At 41.6% G+C, this 17,841-nt stretch overlaps 1 protein-coding gene across 3 annotated transcripts in view; it reads right to left on the bottom strand.

The window, feature by feature from the left end:
- Positions 1-7,622: 7,622 nt before the first annotated feature.
- LOC142748957 (heterogeneous nuclear ribonucleoprotein H2-like) overlaps positions 7,623-17,841 on the bottom strand; it is a 114,766-nt gene continuing 104,547 nt past the window's right edge. For all 3 annotated transcript variants that reach the window (XM_075856407.1, XM_075856408.1, XM_075856406.1), the window contains exon 12: positions 7,623-7,932. In XM_075856407.1, coding sequence (XP_075712522.1) covers positions 7,814-7,932 — 119 coding nt within the window. In that variant the 3' untranslated portion in view covers positions 7,623-7,813. The remainder of the gene's footprint in view (positions 7,933-17,841) is intronic.

Below are 17,841 nucleotides of genomic sequence, written 5' to 3'. Positions count from 1 at the left end.
CAGTAAGTCAGACGCTCAGACCGCCCCTCCCCTGCATCCCCCTATCCTTCCATTATAGTGACGTGAGGGCTCTATGGGTGGATTATTCCCCCCTCATAGAGCCCTTGGCTGTCAGTAAAATGCCCAGACCTCCCTTGCAGTATACTCCCGGTCCCCCAGCTACGGCCGACCAACACCTTTTAAATTCGTGAAGGCAGGAGCGTGAGCGCTGTAGGTGGCGCTCAGCTTTTAAAATAGGCCACCACTCACCTCATGCATCTTGTCACTCCTCTATTTGAGGAGAGAGCACTCGACCGCTCTTTCTGTAGACCTGCTCCTCTCTGGCGGCGCGTGCTGTGTACAGCGTCAGAGAGGAGTGTTCTTACAGATGGGCACCATCATGCGGCATGTCAGGTAAGTAATATAAGGCATGCCCCCTCCCCACGGTCCAGTCCTTCCCTGGTTCAAAATGCCGCCCAGGGGCGTAACTAGGAAAGATTGGGCCCCATAGCAGGCAGACAAAAACTCTTGACCGGGGCCCCCCTAGGTGCCACAAGCAGCCCCCCTTATAGCGCCCACTGTAGAATGTGCCATACAGCCCCGCCTATAAACCATGTCACACCTCACTTGTAGATAGCGATCCCCACCTGCCCCTTGTTGATAGTGCCATGCAGCCCCCCTGGTATATAGCGATATACAGCTCCCACTGTATACAGTGCCACAGAGCCCCCTCCCTTGTATATAGTGCTGCACAGGCCCCCACTTAGTAGATAGTGACACCCACAGACCCCTGTAGTTGCGCCACACACAGCCCGCTGTAGAGCCACAGCCCTCCGCCTTGTAAATAGTGCCACACAGCCAAACCCCCTTAGTAGTGCCACACAGCTCCCCTTTGTATATAGTGCCACAAGGCAATGGCACATCCGAGAAAGTTGCATCAGCCAGAGGATGTCAATCAAACATGGAAAGTTTGGTTTGGAGGCCGGACTACGTGACTCGTCAGGATAGCGGCACCACCCCATGACCCTTTAATGAGTAATTAGCATATAGTGTGCTCCGCTTTAAAAGTGGATTTTAAAGATTTTGCTGCATCTGAGAAAAAAAAACACAGGGGAATATCGTCAGGTCATGTATTACCACATGGTGGCGGTACAAGGGGTTAAAACTACCAGACCGGTTCTCATGAAATATACAATGAATTGAGAACAATTCCACTTGCTCTGCAATTTTGTTATTATAAATATATCCTATATAATTACAGATCCAAAACCAATCTCTGACATATACAGTGAAGGAAATAAGTATTTGATCCCTTGCTGATTTTGTAAGTTTGCCCACTGTCAAAGACATGAACAGCCTAGAATTTTTAGGCTAGGTTAATTTTACCGGTGAGAGATAGATTATATTAAAAAAAAAAAAGAAAATCTCAGTCAAAATTATTTATATTTATTTGCATTGTGCACAGAGAAATAAGTATTTGATCCCCTACCAACCATTAAGAGTTCAGCCTCCTCCAGACCAGTTACACGCTCCAAATCAACTTGGTGCCTGCATTAAAGACAGTCAATGGAGGAATACCTGCAGGCAAACAGAACCCTATTTAGCCCCGTGTACCCCTGAGGACGCTACAAGTTAGCGAAACATGTCGGGGGGGGGGGGGGGGGGGGGGGGCTCTATCAGTTTTAATCCCTGCCTTAGCCGAATATATTGTCTTCATGTAGCTAAAAGTACCACTTGTTGCTTTATGATTGTGTGCTGCTGACAATCAGCATTCACCTTTGGTCATCAGACACTCTGCTGCGTTTCCTCCAGCTGTTCACTCTGACTTCGGCTCTTGGCAGTGAAAAATTTTAAACTTGTGTATGGTTTGTCCTTTGCTATACGTAGCTTAATAAAATTTAAATATAATTTCTATTACCATTTGGGTGGTCAGGAAATAGGGTTCTGTTTGCCTGCAGGCATTCCTCCATTGACTACATGTATTGAACCTGCTGTCTACCCAGGGTCATAATTTGTTTCTTTGCATTAAAGACAGCTCTTACATGGTCACCTGTATAAAAGACTCCTGTCCACAGACTCAATTAATCAGTCTGACTCTAACCTCTACAACATGGGCAAGACCAAAGAGCTTTCTAAGGATGTCAGGGGCAAGATCATAGACCTGCACAAGGCTGGAATGGGCTACAAAACCATAAGTAAGACGTTGGGTGAGAAGGAGACAACTGTTGGTGCAATAGTAAGAAAATGGAAGACATACAAAATGACTGTCAATCGACATCGATCTGGGGCTCCATGCAAAATCTCACCTCGTGGGGTATCCTTGATCCTGAGGAAGGTGAGAGCTCAGCCGAAAACTACACGGGGGGAACTTGTTAATGATCTCAAGGCAGCTGGGACCACAGTCACCAAGAAAACCATTGGTAACACATTACGCCGTAATGGATTAAAATCCTGCAGTGCCTGCAAGGTCCCCCTGCTCAAGAAGGCACATGTACAGGCCCGTCTGAAGTTTGCAAATGAACATCTGGATGATTCTGAGAGTGATTGGGAGAAGGTGCTGTGGTCAGATGAGACTAAAATGTAGCTCTTTGGCATTAACTCAACTCGCCGTGTTTGGAGGAAGAGAAATGCTGCCTATGACCCAAAGAACACCGTCCCCACTGTCAAGCATGGAGGTGGAAACATTATGTTTTGGGGGTGTTTCTCTGCTAAGGGCACAGGACTACTTTACCGCATCAATGGGAGAATGGATGGAGCCATGTACCGTCAAATCCTGAGTGACAACCTCCTTCCCTCCACCAGGACATTAAAAATGGCTCGTGGCTGGGTCTTCCAGCACGACAATGACCCGAATCATACAGCCAAGGCAACAAAGGAGTGGCTCAAAAAGAAGCACATTAAGGTCATTGAGTGGCCTATCCAGTCTCCAGACCTTAATCCCATCGAAAACTTATGGAGTGAGCTGAAGATCCGAGTTGCCAAGCGACAGCCTCGAAATCTTAATGATTTACAGATGATCTGCAAAGAGGAGTGGGCCAAAATTCCATCTAACATGTGTGCAAACCTCATCATCAACTACAAGAAACGTCTGACTGCTGTGCTTGCCAACAAGGGTTTTGCCACCGAGTATTAAGTCTTGTTTGCCAAAGGGATCAAATACTTATTTCTCTGTGCACAATGCAAATAAATATATATAATTTTGACAATGTGATTTTCTTTTTTTTTTTTTATATAATCTATCTCTCACTGGTAAAATTAACCTAGCCTAAAAATTCTAGACTGTTCATGTCTTTGACAGTGGGCAAACTTACAAAATCAGCAAGGGATCAAATACTTATTTCCTTCACTGTACACAGTACCACAACCAAGCGTATCTGTATTATATATATATATATATATATATATATATATACATACACACACACACACACACACAGTACGACAACCAAGCTCAGTACATAAATACAGTACTAGAACCAAGCCAACATATATACAGCACCAGAACAAAGCACGGACACACGGACCAAGCTCAGTACATAAATGCAGCACTAGAACCAAGCTCATACACATATACAGCATCAGAATAAAAGTAGTATACCTACATGAAGAACACCACGAAAAATATTCCCCAGATACATTTATTGTAGTCAAAAATCTGACTTATTGCGTAATAGCTTATGGGGAATGAAGCATGGTAGTAACGGTGAACCCGCTGATTAATAGCAAAAACCTAAAGTTCGGAGTCTGACACACCAAAATGATTTAAAACAAAGATTTCTTTATTGAATACATCTTAAAAACAACATAAGTAAAACAGAGATGATTTCCACAGTGCAGAAAGACAACCAGATAAATTGTGTATAGTATATCCAAATATATGGGTAATGGGTGACACGGTTTAAATATAGGATTACATCAGCAGTATATTACAATTATATGATGTACATATTCTGATACATAAACCAGTAGAAAAAACTAATCAGCAACAAGACAAATTTTTTATATATTTTCCACATTTAAAGTAGGATTGGAGTAAATATAAGTTGATGTGTACACCAGTGTACATACCCCTGATTAGAGCCAGATGGAAAAATCAATATTAGTACTGTACATGAACAAAATACATGGCTCAGTTTAACGAAGACGAAGGCTCCTGGGCCGAAACGCGCGTCGGGGTTGACGCCAGAGACGGTGACCTGTTGAAATGGGTATGAACTCCGCTTTCAGCATATGCACTTTGTTCAGCAAATGATTCTTTATTAGATCAAACCTATTGTGCATTGAGTGTCTGCATCTGTGTCTGACAACACAACCACTGCCCTGATTTTGCTTTGTGGATTTTTGTTTACGGGGTTAAACTGAGCCATGTATTTTGTTCATGTACAGTACTAATATTGATTTTTCCATCTGGCTCTAATCAGGGGTATGTACACTGGTGTACACTCATCAACTTATATTTACTCCAATCATAGTTTAAATGTGGAAAATATATAAAAAAATTGTCTTGTTGCGGATTAGTTTTTTCTACTGGTTTATGTATCAGAATATGTACATCATATAATTGTAATATACTGCTGATGTAATCCTATATTTAAACAGTGTCACCCATTACCCATATATTTGGATATACTATACACAATTTATCTGGTTGTCTTTCTGCACCGTGGAAATCATCTCTGTTTTACTTATGTTGTTTTTAAGATGTATTCAATAAAGAAATCTTTGTTTTAAATCATTTTGGTGTGTCAGACTCCGAACTTTAGGTTTTAGCACCAGAAATTATTGTTAATCAATTAGTTATTTGAACTACTAGAACACTATATTACTAGAATAATAATACATTACTATAATAATAGCGCTAGGTTTAAAAATTGAGATATTTCTCCACGTGCTTATTTCAACAATCCAGCTTTCCAGTTTAAGTGTCGCTAAATGCAGTCCGGCGGCTCAGTTAGCACACGTCAAGATTGGGCAACCCCCTCTGTGGATGCTGCCGCAGTGCCCTCTGTGGATGCTGCCGCAGTGCCCTCTGTGGATAATGCAACACACCCCTAGATAATGCCAGTGCCCTCTGTAGATAATGCAACACACCCCTAGATAATGCCAGTGCCCTCTGTAGATAATGCAACACACCCCTAGATAATGCCAGTGCCCTCTGTAGATAATGCAACACACCCCTAGATAATGCCAGTGCCCTCTGTAGATAATGCAACACACCCCTAGATAATGCCCCAGTGCCCTCTGTAGAGGCTGCCCCAGTGCCCTCTGTAGAGGCTGCCCCAGTGATGCCAGGGGCTTGCCCAGAGCTTGAGTCCCAGGCAGAGCGCTAGTAGGCACTTCCTGGGACTCCAGCTGTGCTCCTGACATCACTGGGACTCCTGCTCTGGGGAAGCCCCTGACATCATTGTCGATGTATGGACAGCGATGTCAGGGAATTCCACAGAGTCCCGGAGCAGAGCCGACACCAGCGCTCTGCTCGGGACTCCGGCCCTGGGGAAGCCCCAGACATCACTGTTCATATGTGGACAGCGATGTCAGGGAATTCCAGAGTCCCGAAGCAGAGCCGACACCAGTGCTCTGCTCGGGACTCCGGCTCTGGGGAAGCCCCAGACATCGCTGTTCATATGTGGACAGCGATGTCAGGGAATTCCAGAGTCTCGGAGCAGAGCCAATACTAGCGGCTCTGTGTCCCGCGGGCCGCAGATGACAGCCCCAGGGGCCGCATGTGGCCCGCGTGCTTGAGACCCCTGGCATAGACAGTAATTCTGATGTCTCTGGACTCCTGTATACAATTTTTCTTTTGTGCATGTATAGTGCTGTAATTCTAGATCTGCTCATAACTTATGTTGTTATAATCCTGCAATTGTTTGTTTTTCGGTTATGTTTCCTTGTGGAGGCTTCTTGTTGGAGCTTTCGAGAGTTGTTCAACAAATTTCAATAAAATGCTTTATTGGTAAAATAATCCTAAAATATAGCAGCTTTCACTCTTGCCACTAAGCCTCACAATAGACAAACTACATGTTCTGTAGAGATCACTTCTCAGTAATCATCTCATCCCAGTCAGGATTATAATGAAAATCTATACACAGATAACACCGGATCCAACATTGACAATTGGTGATTGTGAAGGAAGGAATAGGAGGGGAGCGGTGTCAAATACCTCTGCACAGGTCACTGAGCAGGTCTAGAAAACTCTCCCATAAAATTCAGTGTGCCCACTTCTATTTACAGGTTTTTATGGTCCATGTGGCTGCTGTGGAGAATTTCCCTAAATGCTGTTAAAGCCGTTCATGCAAGATGCCTGCCCCCATAATGATGCACAGAAAATATTTAAAAAAACAAAAACTGAATATGGTGTTTTTACTCTGGTTTTAAATTAGGAAAAGTGTTCAGAAATAATTTGCACTGCTCTCCTCTTTTTGTCTTAGACTTTCTATTGCTAACACTAGTAAGATTCTGCTGGTTGAATAATTTTTATTTCTTCTTTTAGAAACAGATGCAAATTTTCATCCAAAAAGACCCCCACAGTACTCACCTATTCTTTTCCCTTGTTTATTGAGTGCCGACGGCCCTCCCGGTGGTTGTTTAAACGTGACCGCTGCAGGCAAGCAGAAGCCTCAGCAGTGACTTATATTCCTGGCATCATGGCGTTCATCGCCGAGCGCTCATGCTAGGAATACAACTGCTGAGGCCTCAAATTGGCTGCAGCAGTCACATACTGGAAGAATGTAAAAAAAAACAAAAACAAAAAAAAAACACCAGGACGCCCGCTGGAGTATCAGTGCTGGATCGCCAGGGGAAAGAATTTGGGGAGGGTTCCCAAACTACTTTCTGCAAGCTATGATACTCATTATTTTTCTATATATTTTTTACTGTCTGCAATCTTTTTACTGACTGGTAGTATGTGCTGTATTATGTACATCATGCAAAGAATTTCAAATAAGTCTTTGACTGAATTAAAACAAAAAAAAAAAACAAACAATAATTTTTTATTTTTTAATTATTTATCGGTCAAGATAGTTTGGGAAACACACGTGTGTACATATATACATACACACAAAAGAAGATATGAAAAGAACAGACTAGGGGAGAAAAATAAAAGAAACACCTTTCAGATTGCATATGGGGAAAAAAAATGATTATGCTTTAAAGAATAAAAAGTTTAGATAAACGTTTGAAAGGCAAACATTTTTATTTTTCCCATAAATAGGTGCATCAGTATGTTTTGTGTCATTTTGTAAATACTTTGTTAAAAATTGTTTTTACCTTTTTAGATACATCTGCTCTGTATTCTCTATACAGAGCAGCTGTATCTAGCAATATTCACTGAATCAGTCAGCCCCACAGACCCTACTGGCTCAGTAACAACGGGTCCTGCGTTTGACACGCAGGATCCACCTGTAAACGATCACATCTGTACAGAGCAGCTGTATCTAAAAAAGTTAAAATAATAATTCTTAATAAAAAGTATTTACAAAGTTACACAGAACACACTGGTACACCTATTTAGTAACAAAAATAAATAAATTTGACTTTCAAAGGTTTACATAGCCTTTAAGTACTGTGGAAGCAAATACAGTTTACATAGCCTTTAAGTACTGTGGAAGCAAATACATTACAACATAAAAACACAGCTAAAGAGATATCTATAAAAAAAAAGCTGCATATTTTTAGTTACAATAGTTAACAGCATCTTTGACAGACAGAATACTGAAATATTAAGTTATTAAAATGTTCTCCGTAATCAGCGTACAAAAAAAACAAAAAAAATAAAAATAAAAAAAATAAAACAAAAACACCCTGGCAACTCTACAACAAAGAGCCAATGATACACTTATATTCCCCATGCCGCACTCATGTTCATGCTGCTAGACATTCCAGCAATTCCATTTACTCCTAGTGAGCCTCGTGTTCCACTGCTGTAGTAATTGTTGTTTAAGCCACTTTGATTTCCTACAAAATAAGAAAATATTCTGTTTAGAAGCTTCCAATAGCCTTCAGAAATTACTTGCATTTAGACAAATAAACAGTTTTCAAATCATAGTCTTTATTAACCCTTTCAGGACTAAGCTCATTTTGGCCCTTGAGGACCAGCCGCATTTTTTCAAATCTGACAAGTCATTTTATGTGGTAATAACTCTGGAATGCTTTTGCCTATCCCCAAGCGATTCTGAATTGCTTTCTCGTGACATATTGTACTTTATATTAGTGGAAAAATTTGGTCAATAAATTCATTGCTTATTTGCGAAAAACCCTAAAATTTAAAGAAAATGTGCAAAAATTATGATTTTTCTAATTTTAAATGTAATCTACTTGTAAAACAGATAGTAATACCACACAAAAATGTTGCCAATTAACATCCCCATATGTCTACTTTATATTTGCATCGTTTTTTGAACATCATTTAATTTTTCTAGGACATTACAAGGCTTAGAACTTTAGCAGCAATTTCTGACAATTTCAAAAGGCCATTTTTCAAGGACCAGTTCAGTTCTGAAGTGGCTTTGAGGGCCTTATATACTAGATAGACCCCATAAATCACCCCATTTTAAAACTGCACCCCTCAGAGTATTCAAAACAGCATTCAGAAAGTGTTTTTAACCATTTAGGCGTCTCACAGGAATTAAAGTAGGTGAAAATTACAAATGTAAATATTTTTGCCGAAATTCATTTGTAATAATAAAAAAAAATTCTGTAACACAGAAGGTTTTATCAGAGAAACACAACTCAATATTTTATTGCCCAGATTCTGCAGTTTTTAGAAATATCCCACATGTGGCAATCAACTGAAGCACAGGCCTCAGAAGCAAAAGGAGCACTTAGAGGATTTTGGGGCTCCTTTTTTTTTTAGAATATATTTTAGGCACCATGTCAGGTTTGAAGAGGTCTTGTGGTGCCAAAACAGTGGAAACTCCCCAAAAGTGGTTTTGGAAACTACACCCCTCAAGGAATTTATCTAGGGGTATTGTTAGCATCTTGACCCCACAGGTCTTTTGCTATATTTATTGGAGTTTGTCTGTGAAAATGGAAATCTAAATTTTTTCTGAAGAAAATATAAAAAATAATAATATATTTTTACAAGGAATATAGATTAAAAAGCACCCCAAAACTTGTAAATCTATTTCTCCCGATTACAGCAATACCCCATAGGTGGTAATACACTGCTGTTTGGACCCACGGCAGAGCTCAGAGGGGAGGGGGCAGCATTTGGAGCACAGATTTTGCTTGGTAGTAGTTAGGTTTGGAGTTTTGCTGGTATTTCAGTTAATAATGTGGGGGCATATGTAAGCTGGGCAGAGGTCAGGGCTTAATAAGAGGGTATAATAATGGGGTAAATAAATAAAAATTCATAGATATGTGGCCGCTGTCACAATCTTATCCGCTTTTGGAGACTGCACAATTTCTGTCGCTATATTCTGAGCGACAGAACTTTATTTTTCTCCACCGGAGCCGTGCGAGGGCTTATTTGTTCCGTTACAATCTGCAGTTTTCATTGGTGGTACATCACTTTCATTCGATTTTTCTGACAAGCAAAGTGACAACAAAAAAAATGTATGTTTTTTTTAAATTTATTTCTTTTTTACAGTGTTCACCGTGCGCTATAAATGACATTTTACTTTATTCTGCGGGTCCATACGATTATGCCAATACCATATGTATATAGTTTTTTTTTATGTTTTGTGGCGTTTGCGCAATAAAATCACTTTTCTATAAAATTATTTATTTTTTGTGTCACCATATTCTGAGAGCCATAACTTTTTTTATTTTTCAGTCAAAAAAAGTTGTGTAAGGGCTTGTTTTTTGCTGGATGGGTTGTAGTTTTGAGGCCGGATTCACACGAGCGTGTGCATTTTGCGCGCGCAAAAGGCACTTGACAGCTCCGTATGATGCGCGGCTGCGTGCTTTTCGCGCAGCCGCCATCATTATGACACTCCGTTTGGATGCTTGTAAACAGAAAAGCACGTGGTGCTTTTGTTTTCATTCATCCTTTTCACAGCTGTTGCGCGAATCACGCTTGTCCCACGGAAGTTCTTCCGTGTGGCATGCGTGATTTTCACGCACCCATTGACTTCAATGGGTGCGTGATGCGCTAAAAACACCCAAAGAACGGACATGTCATGACTTTTTCGCAGCGGACTCACGTACATGCGACTTTTTGATCACTTTATTCTATATTTTGGGAGAGTTGATGACCAAAAAAATAGTGATGCCGGCATTGTATTTTTAATATATTTTTTTTTGTAGTGTTCACCGTGGGCGAAAAATTATATTACGGTAGTTTTATAGTTTGGGTCGTTATGAACGCGGTGATACCAAATATGTGTACTTTAACGGTTTCATCTTTTTCCTATAATAAAAGTCTTATAGGAAAAAAGCATTTTTTGTTTTTACACTTTTATAAAACATTTTTATTACTTTTAGACCTGCAGCACTGATAGCTGCTACAATACATTACACTACCTAGGTAGTGTAACGTGTTAAACAGTCAGTCAGTGTGACGCTGAGAGTCACACTGACAGGAAGCCTATGAGGACCAGCCTCCGGCTGGTTCTCATAGGCTTCCGTGCATGGAAGACCCGGAGACCGTTGTATGACCTGCGGGTTTGCCATGCAACCGACGGCGGCATTCGCTATCGGTCCCCGGGAAAGTTTGTTGTAGCAACAAAAACTTTCCAGTTCGTTGCTACAAAAAACTTTCCCTGCGATCACAAGATTGGGTCCTGAACCAAATCAGGTCCCCATCATGTCTCCGGGACCAGAGGCAGGGGTTAACAGCGCGATCCGGGTGTCAGCACTACTCTGAGACACCCGGATCGCGCTTTTACCACCCACTGTGAATTCACGTCGGCGCTGCACAGGGTCCAGCATGTGCCGACGTGAATTTACTGTGGGCGGTCGGGAAACCGTTAAACATGGTGATCATATTCTCTGTAGTCGAACCAATCGGTTCGGCTGTCAGAACAGGTTGCTGGGGAGCAGGGGACACGGACACCGCCGGCGTCCGAGCAATCTCCCCAGCGCTATGAGGGCAGAAGCAGAGGTCTGCAGATTCACGTCCTATCTGCACAGGGTATATGCGAATAGGACGTGAATCTACAGATTGTCGGCATGAAAGGGTTAACCGACAGGGTCTGACACCCACCTCTTCCCCAGACCGAACACAGTTCAGGGAGACTGGATCCTAGAATCAGTTATTTATGACGATAGGAGTCCCTTCCTCCCCGTGGGAATACTGTCCTGTAATCATGTTTCAGTACAGGAGAGTATTCCTGCTAGAGATTTATTTTTAATCGCTACATGCTGGGAGTGTCAAGCCTCAGCCTGAGGCTTGGTTTACACGAGCGTGTGCGTTTTGCGCACGCAAAAAACGCGGCGTTTTGCGTGCGCAGTAGGCACTTAACAGCTCCATGTGTCATCACCATATGATGCGCAGCCGCCATCATTATGACACTCCGTTTGGATGTTTGTAAACAGAAAAGAACGTGGTGCTTCGGTTTTCATTCATAGTTTTGACTGCTGTTGCGCGAATCATACGGAAGTGCTTCTATGTGCTGCGCGTGATTTTCATGCACCCATTGACTTTAATGGGTGCGTGATGCGCGAACAGCGCACAAAATATAGAACAGGTTGTGAGTTTTTTGCAACGGACTCACGTTGCACAAAATTCACGGACTGTCTGCACGGCCCCATAGACATACATAGGTGCGTACGACACGCGTGAAAAACACGCGCGTCGTACGCACGTGTAAACGAGGCCTGAGGATTGATTTTTTTACTTTTGAGTTACAGTCCAATTAAAAAAACAGAGCTGCATGAAATCTTGTAGACCGCAAGCTGTCACTCAACAGTTAAAACCAATCAGTAGTACTACAAAAAAGTACAAAGCAGCCCTAGTCTAAAAGTTGGCTGGTCTGTAAGAGCTTATTCAAATGAGCGAGTGTAAAATTGGACTTGAAAACCAGCCATTTTTCACGTCCGAGTCACACGCGTGCGGGAACAGTTTTCACGGATCCCTCATAGGACTAGAGTCTATTGAGAGATCCATGAAAACGGACAAAAATAGGACATGAACTATTTTTTTCATGTGCCCTTCACACGGTCCGTTAAAACAAAGGCCATGTGAACAGCCCCATAAAAACGCATGCAGCTGTGTGATAGACGTTAAAAAAAAAAAAAAAGTCAAGTCAGTCACACGAACAATTAATACGTTAGTCTGAATAAGCCCTTGGGTTAAGGTTTTAAACTCTTATAAGCAATCGAGCAGAGCTAGCTCATGGGTCTGGCGGTACAGTACCAGGTACAGTTATAGACACTATTTGGCGTTTTATTAATTTTTTGTTTGTATGAAAACGCTTGGAATTAACGCCATTTATTTCAAGTGTTTTGTTGAAAAGTATTTATTTTTTTTCAAATTTGTTTTTTTATTAACCCTTTCAAGACCGAGCTCATTTTTACCTTCATGACCAGCCCCATTTTCTCAAATCTGACATGTGACAATTTATGTGTTAATAACTCTGGAATGCTTTTGCCTATCCAAGCGATTCTGAGATTGTTTTCTCGTGACATATTGTACTTTATGTTAGTGGAAAAATTTGGTCAATAAATTCATTGCTTATTTGAGAAAAACACCAAAATTTAGAGAAAATTTGCAAAAATTATGATTTCTCATTTTAAATGTATCTGCTTGTAAAACAGATAGTAATACCACACAAAATAGTTACTATTTTACATATTCCATATGTCTACTTTATATTTGCATTGTTTTTTGAACATAATTTTATTTTTCTAGGACGTTACAAGGCTTAGAACTTTAGAAGCAATCTCACATTTTCAAGAAAATTTCGAAAGACTATTTTTACAGGGACCAGTTCAGTTCTGAAGTGGCTTTGAGGGCCTTATGTACTAGATAGACCCCATAAATCACCCCATATTAAAAACTGCACCCCTCAAAGTATTCAAAACAGCATTCAGAAAGTTTCTTAACCCTTCAGGCACTTCACAGGAATTAAAGCAAAGTAGAGGTGAAATTTACACATTATTTTTTTTGCTCAAATTCATTTGTAATACATTTTTTTCTGTAACACAGAAGGTTTTTACCCGAGAAATGCAACTCAATATTTATTGCCCAGGTTCTGCAGTTTTTAGAAATATCCCACATGTGGCTCTAGTGTGATAATGGACTGAAACACCGGCCTCAGAAGCAAAGGAGCACCTAGTGGATTTTGGGGCCTCCTTTTTTTAGAATATATTTTAGGCACCATGTCAGGTTTGAAGAGGTCTTGTGGTGCCAAAACAGTGGAAATCCCCCAAAAGTGAGACGGTTTTGGAAACTACACACCTCAAGGAATTTATCTAGGGGTATAGTTAGCATCTTGACCCCACAGGTCTTTTGCTATATTTATTGGAGTTTAAAAACACAAGCAGAAAAAATGGGACATGGATATCAAAACCACAAAAAAGGACATACTTACTAGGTAGGCGGGTGGGTGAAAACCCGTTCCCAGCAGGACGCAGACAGGTCAAAAAATGCTGCAGAAGGAGTGTGCATTAAATAGTGATAGCCCCTCCCACTATTCTTGAGGGGAGTGTCGAACTAAGTGCTCAAAGGTGTGCGATAAATGAGTGTCAGTGTGGTGCTAGGGTGTGAATGTATGGTAAAAAAGAAATATGTATGTATGAAAGTGTCAGAACTGTGTAATAATGTAATAAAAATAAATAATGAATAAATGTGATGAATAGGGGTCAGTGCTGTGAATAGTACATGGGGTGTCAGTACTATGTGTAATACGTGGAGGGATAATGTGCTGGTCGTCAGGCATGGCGTATCTTGCCGAATAACAGCCTATTTGTAACGCCGCTACTGTTAGCTAAAGCGGGCTGCTCTGCATGCCAAACCCAACGCCAGCACATCATGCCCTCCCAGCATATAAGACCTGGCTGCGTCCTGAAAAAATACATTCACACCCTAGCACCACACTGACACTCATTTAGCGCACACCTTTGAGCACTTAGTTCGCCACTCCCCTCAAGACTAGTGGGAGTGGCTATCACTATTTAATGCACACTCCTTCTGCAGCATTTTTTGACCTGTCTGCGTCCTGCTGGGAACGGGTTTTCACCCACCCACCTACCTAGTAAGTATGGCCTTTTTTGTGGTTTTGATGTTATCTATGTCCCATTTTTTCTGCTTGTGTTTTTAAATTAGGAACGAAAAAGTTCTTGTTAGGGACTCGCAAGGCACTGGGGACCCTTGACGTTGGGTTGCGAGCTTTGCGTATTTTGGCCAAAATAACAACTAATACCCCATGTTTCATGGATATTTTTTACTATGTATACTACTTTTTTTCAGGACGCAGCCAGGTCTTATATGCTGGGAGGGCATGATGTGCTGGCGTTTGGTTTGGCATTCAGAGCAGCCCGCTTTAGCTAACAGTAGCGGCGTTACAAATAGGCTGTTATTGGGCAAGATACGCCATGCTTGACGACCAGCACATTATCCCTCCACGTATTACACATAGTACTGACACCCCATGTACTATTCACAGCACTGACCCCTATTCATCACATTTATTCATTATTTATTTTTATTACATTATTACACTGTTCTGACACTTGCATACATACATATTTATTGGAGTCTGTCTGTGAAAGTGAAAATCTACTTTTTTTCTGAAATATTAAAAAAAAAAAATATTTGCAAGGAATAAAGATTAAAAAGCACCCCAAAACTTGTAAAGCTACTTCTCCCGATTACGCCAATACCCCATATGTGGTACTAAACTGCTGATTGGACCCACCGCAGAGCTCAGAAGGGAAGGAGCGCCATTTGGATTTTGAAGCGCAGATTTTGCTGGATTGTTTTTCAGTGCCATGTCGCGTTTGCAACACCCTGGAGTAAGCAAAACAGTGGAATCCCCCCAAAACTGACCCCATTTTGAAGACTACACCCCTCAAGGAATTGTTCTAGGGGTATAGTTAGCATTTTGACCCCACAGTTTTTTGCTGAATTTAGTGGAATTAGTCCGTGAAAATGAAAATCTACTTTTTTCTGAAAAAACATAGAAACGTTTAATTTTTACAATGAATAAAGTAGAAAAATCACCCCAAAATTTGTAAAGCAATTTGTCCTGATTACAGAAATACACCATAAGTGGTAATAAACTGCTGTTTGGACCCACGGCAGGACTCAGGACGGAAGGAACAATAATTGGCTTTTGGAGCTCAAATTTAGCTGGAATAGTTTTCGGGTGTCATGTCGCATACGCAAAGCCCCTGAGGTACCAAAACAGTGGAAACTTCCCAAAAGTCCCTTTAGGGGACTGGAACGAGCGATCATTAGGTCGCTGGTACAATACACTGCAATACTAATGTATTGCAGTATAATGTCATTTTACAGGCTCCTGTAACAGCGCGATCGCTGTTCCGGTCCATTAGTCCCTGGTGTCAGCTGTAATACACAGCGGACACCTGCAGAATATGGAGCGGGCGCAGCGCGTGAGCCCGCACCATATATAACCCCTCGCACCACGACATGCTATTAAGTCGTGGTGCGCTAAGACGTTAATGCGCAGCGGATGGTGCAAAGTGAAAATTAAAATTTTCCACTGATATGCCATTTTAACACACAATATGTTGTGCCCAGTTTGTGCAACTGAAGACAAATACCTCATACAATGTTGAGCGGGTTCTCCCGGATATAAAATATCATATGTGGACGTAAGCTGGTGTTTGGGCACGCTGTGGGGCTCAGAAGGGAGGGAGCGCCATTTGGCTTTTGGAGCGCAGAGTTTGCTTGGTAACTGTTCTGTTTGGGGTTTTGCTGGTATTTCAGTTTATGATGTGGGGGTATGTGTAAATTGGGCAGAGTACATCAGGGAATAATAAGAGGGTATAATAATGGGGTACACAAATAATAATTTGCAGATATGTGGACAGTGTCGCACTGATAAATGGCGCCCGATCTTATCCGCTTTGGAACACACTGCACATTTTGCATTGCCATATTCTGAGAGCCAGAACTTTATTTTTTCTGCAACGGAGCTGTCTGAGGGCTTATTTGTTGCGGGACAATCTGTACTTTTCATTAGTACCATTTTAGGGTACATGTGATTTTTTTTTAGCACTTATTAGATTTTTTTGGAAGCAAAGTGACAAAGAAACAAATTCTGACAATGTTTTTTGTATTTTTTTTTTTTACAGTGTTCACCGTGCGGTATAAATGACATTTTACTTTATTCTGCGGGTCGGTAAGATTACGGCGATACCATATGTATATAGGTTTTTTATGTTTTGTGGCGATTGCGCAATAAAATAACTTTTCGATAAAATTATTTATTTTTTGTGTCACCATATTCTGAGAGCCATAATTTTTTATTTTTCTGTCAAAAAAGCGGTGTAAGGGCTTGTTTTTTGCGGGACGGGTTGTAGTTTTCATTGGTACTATTTTGGGGTACATGCGACTTTTTGATCACTTTTTATTCTATATTTTGGGAGAGTTGATGACCAAAAAAAGTGATTCTGACATTGTTTTTTAATTATTTTTTTTGCGGTGTTCACCGTTAGGGCATGACCACACGTGGCGGATTTCCTCCGCAACTGTCCGCATCAATGCCGCACCTAATCCGGGTTGCGGATTACGGCTGCGGATCTGCACAAAATGTGCAGAAAATTGATGCGGACTAGCTGCTGCGGACTGCGGGAAAAGTGCTTCCCTTCTCCCTATCAGTGCAGGATAGAGAGAAGGGACAGCACTTTCCCTAGTGAAAGTAAACGAATTTCATACTTACCGGCCGTTTTCTTGGTGACGCGTCCCTCTTTCGGCATCCAGCCCGACCTCCCTGGATGACGCGCCAGTCCATGTGACCGCTGCAGCCTGTGCTTGGCCTGTGATTGGCTGCAGCCGTCACTTAGACTGAAACGTCATCCTGGGAGGCCGGACTGGAGACAGAAGCAGGGAGTTCTCGGTAAGTATGAACTTATATTTTTTTACAGGTTGCTGTATATTGGGATCGGTAGTCACTGTCCCGGGTGCAGAAACAGTTACTGCCGATCGCTTAACTCTTTCAGCACCCTGGACAGTGACTATTTACAGACGTCTCCTAGCAACGCTCCCGTCATTACGGGAGCCCCATTGACTTCCTCAGTCTGGCTGTAGACCTAGAAATACATAGGTCCAGCCAGAATGAAGAAATGTCATGGCAAAAATGCAAGACGCATCCGCAGCACACATAACATGTGCATGACAGCTGCGGACTTCATTGCGGAACTTAGAATCTCCATTGAAGTCAATGGAGAAATTCCGCCATGAGTCCGCCACTGCTCCGCAACAGACAGAGCATGCTGCGGACACCAAATTCCGCTCCGCAGCCTATGCTCCGCAGCGGAATGTTACGCATCGTAAAAACGAACACTTCTAAATAGAAGTGGAAGTCAATGCAGAAACGGCTCCGCTGCGGATTAACGCTGCGGAGTGTCCGAAGCGGAATTTAAGTGAAATTCCGCCACGTGTGAACCCAGCCTTATAGTTTGGGTCGTTATGAACGCGAGGATACCAAATGTGTACTTTTTTTTTAACATTTTCATTTTTTTCCTATAATAAAAGACTTATTATAGGAAAAAAAGCATTTTTTGTTTTTGTAACTTTTATAACTTGTTTTTACACTTTTATAAAACTTTACTTTATTTTTCACTTTTTACTTGAAGACAGGCAGCACTGATCGCTGCTATAATACATTACACTACCTAGGTAGTGTAACGTATTATAAACTGTCAGTGTGACGCTGAGTCACACTGACAGGAAGCTTATGAGGACCTGCCTCCGGCTGGTTCTCATAGGCTGCTGTGCATGGCAGACCCGGGGGC

This window comes from Rhinoderma darwinii, chromosome 3 (assembly GCF_050947455.1).
Source record: "Rhinoderma darwinii isolate aRhiDar2 chromosome 3, aRhiDar2.hap1, whole genome shotgun sequence".
NCBI lineage: Eukaryota > Metazoa > Chordata > Amphibia > Anura > Rhinodermatidae > Rhinoderma > Rhinoderma darwinii.
This window is presented reverse-complemented; position numbering and strand designations above follow the sequence as displayed.